The 8,851-nt window shown below is 32.6% G+C and overlaps 1 protein-coding gene across 1 annotated transcript; it reads right to left on the bottom strand.

Moving 5' to 3' along the window:
• Nucleotides 1-258: 258 nt before the first annotated feature.
• LOC132600039 (SPX domain-containing protein 3-like) lies at nt 259-3,016 on the bottom strand. Its single transcript, XM_060313173.1, has 3 exons — nt 2,665-3,016; nt 963-1,128; nt 259-780 (listed from the first exon to the last, which is right to left on the bottom strand). Exons 1-3 carry the CDS (start codon nt 2,911-2,913, stop codon nt 401-403), a joined length of 795 nt encoding a protein of 264 aa, XP_060169156.1. The 5' UTR covers nt 2,914-3,016; the 3' UTR covers nt 259-400.
• Between the last annotated feature and the right edge of the window lie 5,835 nt (nt 3,017-8,851).

Here is an 8,851-nt window from a genome sequence, read left to right on the forward strand (position 1 = left end):
TTAACTGTTATCATAGGTTCATTATCATTTTTATTAGGCAGCCAATTTTGTCATAGAAATTTACCTATAATATTTACCTTATAAGTGATCTCACTGTCTAAATATTTTTTCAGAACTTAAAAATTAACTCTGTTTAATCACATGATACAAACACAGATAGGTTGCATATGTTCATAAGAAGGTGAAAAATACCAACTCATGCTCAAAGCATATATATGACCAACTCATTAATTCATTTCATGGAGTTGAGGATCTAAATTAATTAAAACAACTTGCTTACATAATACCATCACTAGTTAGTTTACATACTACTACCAAATTAAAAAAGACAATCGTGTTACTGCTAATAAATACTGATATATAAGTGCAAGTGTGCAACATATATAATGCATAAAACTTGCTAGGGTATAGCTATGGGAGAATTAATCTGCAAGGAATTTGACTGAATTACATCAGTTTCAGGCAAGTTGAGCGGTGGCAAAGAGAAACGGCCATAAGTAGAGCTGCCTTTTCTGATTTCTTGCATAGTGAGAAGAGCTGCTACTGTGTTCCTAAATATTCCTTCCCCTGCAACCCCTATATTTGCTGATCCTAATACTAGTGTTCTTTCTTCATCACAAGGAGGTGGAAACACTGAATCTATGGTGCTTTCACACTCTTTTACCAGCTTTGATATCAGATCTGTTGTGAAGAATGGCTGCTGTAGCACCTTCTGTATATACGGTGACCGCAGTAATCCTCCTGTTCTCTTGTCATACTTCTTCAGTATTTTAGCCAACCCTATCAAAATTGAAGTGATAAGGTCATCTGAAAATAATTTTAACTGTCCATAATAAGTGAAATTAGTTTCCTAATAAATAAGGCGAACAACTTAATAGGCTAATACATAAGGTTAACTTAAAACATATTTGGAGGTTTCTTGCTAGATCAGAAATTGGCCAGAATGGTACTTTACAATTTACCTGTATAGTTGATGTTACTATAGTTGATTAAGAGGACCATTTCACCATGAAAATCAACAATGTCTTTTCTGATCTTTGCCAATTCTTCTTTGTAATCAGTCTCAGAGGGTTGACTCCCATTTGGGCCCCAAGTATCAATCACTCTCCCTATCCTCTGTTGCAACTCCTGCATATTAAAAACATGAATTATTTTATCAATCTCTCTGTTCTTAAATCTAACAATACACTTCCAAGTTTATCCCTTTATATATACAAATTTCTGATTCTATTCTACTTTTTATTGGTTTTTTATCATAAAAAATATGTATCGTTGGACCAACTAATTTTTCATTTAAAAAGGTCTTCTCCACTTAAATACAAGAGAGTTTTCAACTTTCACCTTAATGACCCTGTCCAACATACTAGTAGGGGGTAAAAACAAACACTACTAGAAACAAAGGGTTTTCCCATCGACATTTAGTGGGAAATTTGTGCTATAAAACATGATTTTTCCACCTCATTCTCGCCGAACCAGTTCACTGGAAAAACACATGGTGGGAAACAGATTCTCATAGAAACGTCGGGAAACTTCGTAATTTTTTCCATGTGAAAATACTACTATTTAGGTTTTTCCCACCGACATTATGTGGAAAATAACCACTGAACATTTTTCAGTGGAAAAATAGTACTGTAATTTTTTAATAGTGGAGGGCAAAATTAAATGTAATTCGGAAATTAGAAAATTAATAAAGAAAAGGAAAGAACTTAAAAAAGATTTTGAACGAACAGAGTACATCAAGATTGTGGCATCTTTGACAATAGGTGCCTTGTGACTTCTTTTGGACTATGTACTAGGTTGCTTGAGATAAACTCAACTTGCTTTTATGTGCCGTGGAGTATCAATGAGCGGGTTAAGCTGATTTGGGTGGAATAAAGTGAGTCGAGCTAATGATATGTTCAAATGTTAATGTAGCTAAGATGAGTTACATTGGGTCAAGTTAGGTTAAATAATGAGTTCTAAATCAATTCGTCCAATTTTTACCAACTTTAATTTATGCGTACTATAATTTGTTTAATTACCATATAAAACTAATAAATATTTTTTTTCTTTATTATAGCTACATATAACATGTCAAACAATGAAAAGTTCTTTTATTATATATTTTAACAAAAAAAATGATGGATTAATTTAAGATTAAAAAAAGAAGCTAATTTAATAAATTATTGGGTTATCAACTCGCTCATACTTGAGCTGATTGATGGATCATGTTTTCAAGGGGTAAAATTTCCACCTCTAGCCACGTGGAACTTTAAGTGATGGTGAATTGGACATACGTTATGTGGCTATTTTGACAAAATTAGGCCAGCCAATAAAGTTTACTTTCTCCATTTTAAAATAAAGGAATTTTTGATAATTTTTCTAAATTCCAATATTTACTATTTCAACTTTAAGAAAAGTTTGGGGAGATATAAGATAATTTAATCAAATAATTCTTTGATTAATGTCATTAATTGAACATCTTAGTAGGTGTGGCGCACTCCAAAAATTTAATTATTTTAGAACGGAGGAAGTAGCACTTTTTGACTGAAAAATCAAAACTAACTGTAAGACCCTTTATCACCTAACTCAAACTCTCTACCTCATTTTCACCTCACTACAATCACAAAACAAAAAGATTACACCAAGCATAAATTACTGTTTGAGTTCTAATTGTTCCCATACCTTATGTCGAATAATGAAATCCTCTTCTTGTTCCATAAAGAAAGCATTGAACTTGTCAATCTCATTATTCAACAAATACACAAACTCAGCCTCTGCCTTACCATATTCCAATGACCCACTCATCATTGGTGGAGCACATGAAGATATCAACTTCACCAATTTCTTCAAGTCCTTATATGACAAGAACTTGTCACCCCACCCTGGTAATGTTTCTTCAATTTGTTGCTTCAATCTCTTCCCAAACTTCATTTCTCTTATCTTAAATAAAATTACCCCTTGGTCTAAATTTGAGAAAGAAATCCTATACTATGGGAAAATAAATATATTGAGGGAGAAGAGGAGATAATATATAGTGTGTTAGTGTGTGTGTAATAAGCAGAAGAAAATATGGGAAGTAAGAATATTTAGAAGCATATGCTTGGCGTGTTGAATGACCGTTTTTATTTATTTATTTAAATGAAAGTGAAATAAAAAGGGGTAGCTGAAGTAAGAGAATTCTTAGCATATTCGTAGATGACTGTTCTTTTTCAACAATAGTTAATGTGAGAGTCATTAGTCACATGGTAGTGATATCAAAATACAAATCACAGCCGTTTGAATAATTAAGTGGACTGACGTGGCAAGGATCTAATGATCTACAGTCAAAGCTGTGACTGTTAGAATAGAAGTCGGATTATGTAATTGGGAATTGGAGAATGGATGATCCTTTGGAATCTACCATGGGAGTGCGGGGGAAAGAGAACACCAAAATTGGGATTTGGGAATATGTTTTTCTTGGGGTTCTTTATACTTCGAGCCCGTTTGGATTGACTTATAAGTTGCTTATGACTGGTCAGCTTAAAGCTATTTTGTACTTAAAATAAGCCCAAAAAATTAATTTGGCTCGTTTGGCTTAGCTTATCTAAAGCAGCTTATAAGCTGCTTTTTTTAAGCCATCCAAACGGGCTCTTTCATAGGAAATGCTCTCGATATAGTCTAAAATATGTAGCTTGTGGGGTCTACTTCTACATTTTTCAATCTTTTGGGGATATTTTGATTGGAGTGACTTTTTCTTGCCTACAAGTTCAAGAGTTGGACAGTTTAAAACAAGACTTGTCCAATCCTCTAGTAGTAGTAGACATGTAGTTATATCACTCGATCGGGATGCGGCGGGATGAATGAGATTAATTCCATCATTCTTAATCAGGGTCGTATTTAAATATTGAGAATGAATAAATTCCTTGTAGAGTGTGTTTTAAGGCAAGTTCTACAGAGCGGTGGTTAGACCAACTATGTTGTATGGGGCTGAGTGTTAGTCAGTCAAGAACTCTCACGTTCAGAAGATGAAGATTGCGGAGAGATGAGGATATTGCGATTGATGTGTTGGCATACTAGGAGAGATTGGATTAGAAATTAGTATATTCGGGACAAGGCGGGAGTGGCCTCGATAGAGGATAAGATGCAGGAATCGAGGCTGAGATGATTTTGGCATGTGCAGAGGAGATACACGGATGCCCCTGTGCACAGGTGTGAGAGGTTGGCTATGGATGGTTTTAGGAGAGGCAAAGGTAGGTCGAAGAAGTATTGGAGAGAGGTGACTAGATAGGATATGGCGCAGTTCTAGCTTACCGAGGACATGACCTTAGATAGGAGGTTATGGAGGATACGGATTAGGGTAGAAGGCTAGCAGGTAGTTGAGCGTTGTCTTACTTAGTCATAGCAGTATTTTTATAATTTGTTTGTCCTTCGATTTCTACTACTATTTGTTATTTTTTGTACTTGATTATCGTATTATTTTGTGGTAGTTACTGCTTTTTGTTTTTTAGCCAACTTTTTTTTCATGCTTTTTATAGTAATTTTCCATATCTTTTATATTACTTTGAACTGCTTGTCCTTATTATGCCGAGGGACTACTGGAAACAGCCTCCTTACCTCCCAAGGTAGAGGTAAGATCTGCGTCCACTCTATCCTTCCCAGACCCCACTATGTGGGATTTCACTTGGTATGTTATAGTTGTTGTAGTGCGTTTTAAGGTGTGAGTCTGAATATATTGATCTGACCAATAAATTCTGAACGCCAAATAATTCGTATAAAAAAAGGTCGACTAATGGTACTAATTTTGTCCAACCACAAGGAAAATCTTGAATATCACTCCCTCCGTCTCAAAATATTTATCGTCCTTACTAAAAATACTTGTCTCAAAATATTTATCGTTTTATTTAACCAAGACAAAATTACGTAACTTTTTTCCATTTTACTTGTGTATTAATTAGCAACATTTAAGAGGTTCTCACTACTAATGGAGTAGATATTTATTCAGAAGAGATTACATGAAATATATTAAGAGGGTAAAATAGTCAAAATGCTACCCTTATAAATGCTCTCTTAAAGAGCGTGCAAATGAAAAATGCGACAAATATTTTGAGACGGAGGAGTAAAATTAAATATTAGGTTGGCGGGTGTCCTAACTAACCATATTGAAAGTTTGGAGTCTTGACATTTTCTCTCTAAATATTTGGTTTTATGCTTGTATTTGAAATTTCTTGTTTTACATGCATTTCACTTTCACGACCCAAAAACTCCGGAAAGTTCTGTTTCAACTAGATTTTCATTTGCGTGGAGACAAGGATGTATAAACAATTGCTTATGACATGTATGGTCATGAGTTCAAGGCTGGTACAAAAAGAAAAAGTATGGTAGTTCTTATTATAGTCAGTTTGGTCAAATTTCTAGGAAACTTAAAGTGTTTGTTTTTTTAAAAAAAAAATATTTATTTTAGAAAGCTAATGTATTTGGTTAAACTTTTGGAAAAAAATAATTTTGAGTAATAGTACAAGGGAAAAACTTGAAAAATAATTGCTCCTACCAAAGCAAAAACGTAAGTTGTTTTTAATTGTTCAAGACAAAATTACTTTTACAAAAAAAAAAAAAAAATGCAGTACTTACAAACTATTTCCATGGTTTGGGCAATAAATTACCTCATGCATTGTCAATAACAGAAACAGCATTATGACCAGTCTAACACACACACTCCCTCTCTCTCCTTTATGACTTAATTTTCTTGTATTTTAATTAAAATAAATTTAAAATTTTAATCAAAATCTTCCCCAATGATCATTTCATATAATTTAAATTTTTATATTTTTTTGTTCATAATGTAACGCTCAAAAATATTTTTGGAAAGATTGCTCAGACAATATATTAGCATACACAAACTGATTTATAGCTATCATATGAACCATTTAGCATACACAGACTGATTTATAGTTGTCAGCCTGTCATATGAATCATTACTCCTTCCGTCTTAAATTATATTTCGTGGTTATTAAAAATAGTTATCTTAAATTATCAGTCGTGATTATTAAAAATAATCGTACCAAACAGATAATTTGAGAGAGAGAGTATCTTTAGATTCTGATCTTGAAAAATGTGCTATTGTGCTCACCCATAAACAAAAGGGAGATTTGGAGATTTTCACTTGCTTTATTTTGATTATATATCTTTCTACACTAGTATTATCTTTTGCTAGCATTATTTAATTGTTATTATCAACAATCTCTCCCTCTATCTCTCTCTACATAGATATATATACACACATGTTCGGTGATGTAGCATCTCTACGGCCAGTATTAGCATTTATCTTTTTTTATTAGAATTTTGGCTTTTTTTAATATTAAAAAGATAAAGAAGTGTCCCATCTGGAAAAAAAATCAAACCTCGCTTCCTTTTTTGACAATGTGAAACGGCACCTTCCTCTTAATTACGGCTTCTTTTATCTTTTCCTACGGTTTTCGTTTTTTTCTAATTCTCACCGGTGAATAATCAAATTAAAACACACCGCTTGCAAAACTAAAAATTAAACTTCTTGCAAAATTAAAATATACCGCTTAGTTATTCACATAGAGGTTTACCGCTTTGTTTTGATTGCGGCACCCCTTATTGCGGGAGTTTCTGAAAGCATCGTGACAACTGCGGGGTTCAAGAAGCCTGCAATATACAAAAATAATCCCCACTTTTTAGGCCTTTTTTGTAGTGCATAGGGATCAATTTCTGTTTAATGCTTTTCTTTTAGTGTTGCACTCATATTCAAGAAATAAATCCACTTATGTTTCTCCCTATTTATTAGGGGGCTCGTATCCAAACTAAAATGTGCAAAGTTTAATTTTATAACCCGGCCCAAAGGCTAACACAAAAAAGAAGACAAAAATGGATGCAATATTATAGGGAACAAAACTTCTCTCTCTTATTAACCTTTTTGACATTTTTTCTAAATTTGTAAGTGCATTTAATGTAAGTGTTTTGATCGCCTCCATTCCCTTGCTTTTTGTTAATATACATTTTTGTCTGCAGAACTTCAATCACATCTTGCAAAATAGTAATATGATGACTCAACATGTCTGCAGATTCCTCGTCTCAAAATTCAATAAAAGAGATTCTCTTCAAGTCAAATTTTGATCAGACACAAAGTTCATAACACCACCGGCAACAGGGTCAGTTTCCTGATCAGTGTCTGTATCAGCACTAAACTTTGATTAGTCTCTAGTGCTGATAGAGAGACTAATCAGGGAACTGACATTGTTGCTGGTGGTATTATGAATTTTGAGTCTGGTCAAAATTTGGCTTGAAGAGAATCTCTTTTACGAGATTTGAAAATGAGGAATATGCAGAAATGTTGACTCACATATTACTAATTAGGAGGTGGCATGTATGTCCTCACCGATGATCGTCGCACATTTGATGGAAGGGGTGGCAGAGCAGGAAAATGGTGAGTCATAGGGCGGAGGGAAGGTGAGTAAAAAAAAAGTGTTTGGGAGGTGGGGAAAGGGGGTGTATTTTGGTGTTTGCGGATTAAAAGGTATTTGGGACCTATCTTTTAACTCTTTGATTAGAAGAAAGGAACTAGAGAAAAAAGTAGGATATTGCTATATGAAAAACTACTACAATGGAAAACTTGGGAAATGTGTCTACTTTATATAGTGTAAAGATTTTTTATATTACTAATAAATTTTTAATTATTATAGTAAGTTATGTACTTTACTTTCCAAGTTCCGGGATTATGATTATTTAAATATTTATTTTTATCGTAAGTAATTTAATTTGATATTGTAAAATACAAGGAAAGAATATGATGAGATTGACAGACATCATTCTTGAACAAGGATTTTAAGTCCGAATCAGAAGAACGAAAAGATTTCTAGTAAAAAAGTGTTTTCTCTTTAATAAGACCTGAACCAAATCACAACAAAATGAAAATATGAATTTATGTCTTAAATTTGGATATTGCTTTATATAAGTAACTTACGACCTCTGCAAGTGAGTAATTTTGAAAAATCGGACTTCATTTAATATCTTTTTATAAAAGTATCCTCGACTTAAAATTTGTAAGAGAAAACATTTTGAGCTAATTGTGCATTATGTTTATACACAATTGAATACTTAGGTAATTTTTTTTTGGTAGTGAAAATTCTCAATTTCTCATCTTCAAAGATTAAACAAATAATTTTATTGAAAATATTTTTATTTGTGATTTAAATATTTAATCAATTATTGATTCAATTTACATGCATAACGTGAAAATATATTTTATCCAATAAAGTTATAACCGCATTATTTCAGTTACTCAAGTATTTCACAGATCACTTAACTGGTACAAAAACTCATCCTAATTTTATGCTTTGTTAAGAAATTATCACATAAGAAAGAGGAAAAGAGAAACATGTGGTGCCTTACTAATTTTCCTTTTTGCTTTTATTTTCACTTTAATTTCTTAGCATCTAGTCCTCTACAACTGAAGGCTAGTTTCATATTGTATTGTTAATTTTTATGATGAATACATTATTTGACCAGATTTTATTCGTTGCATAATGTCACGCATCAACAAAATAAATTTATAATATTATTTTAAAAAGTAGAATACAGAGTAAGGTATTATAAGAAAATGTAAGATAAAGGATAAACTTGTTATAAAATAATATTAAAAGTACACAACACAAGAGATATAGCCAAAGATGTTGGGAGAGAGAGAAATATTTTATTGCTCGCTTCAATTCATCAAATGGACCTCCTATTTATAGGAGGAAAATGGTGGCCAAAACATGATAATAGCTTGAAGGCCATGCAATGAACTTGGTGGCTAAGTAATTTCCTTGGTGACCAAGTATTCATGGTTTTCAAGTATATTAAATGGATATCCATCACTAATATTTAC

The sequence above is a fragment of the Lycium barbarum genome, chromosome 6, assembly GCF_019175385.1.
Source record: "Lycium barbarum isolate Lr01 chromosome 6, ASM1917538v2, whole genome shotgun sequence".
Lineage (NCBI taxonomy): Eukaryota > Viridiplantae > Streptophyta > Magnoliopsida > Solanales > Solanaceae > Lycium > Lycium barbarum.

Excerpts from the sequence above, each read along its gene's own strand:
- LOC132600039 (XM_060313173.1), bottom strand. The coding sequence starts at position 2,913 with ATGAAGTTTGGGAAGAGATTGAAGCAACAAATTGAAGAAACATTACCA. Across the intron at positions 1,129-2,664 it reads ATTTCATTATTCGACATAAG|GAGTTGCAACAGAGGATAGG; the intron begins GTATGGGAACAA and ends TTTAATATGCAG. Across the intron at positions 781-962 it reads TAGTAACATCAACTATACAG|GGTTGGCTAAAATACTGAAG; the intron begins GTAAATTGTAAA and ends CAATTTTGATAG.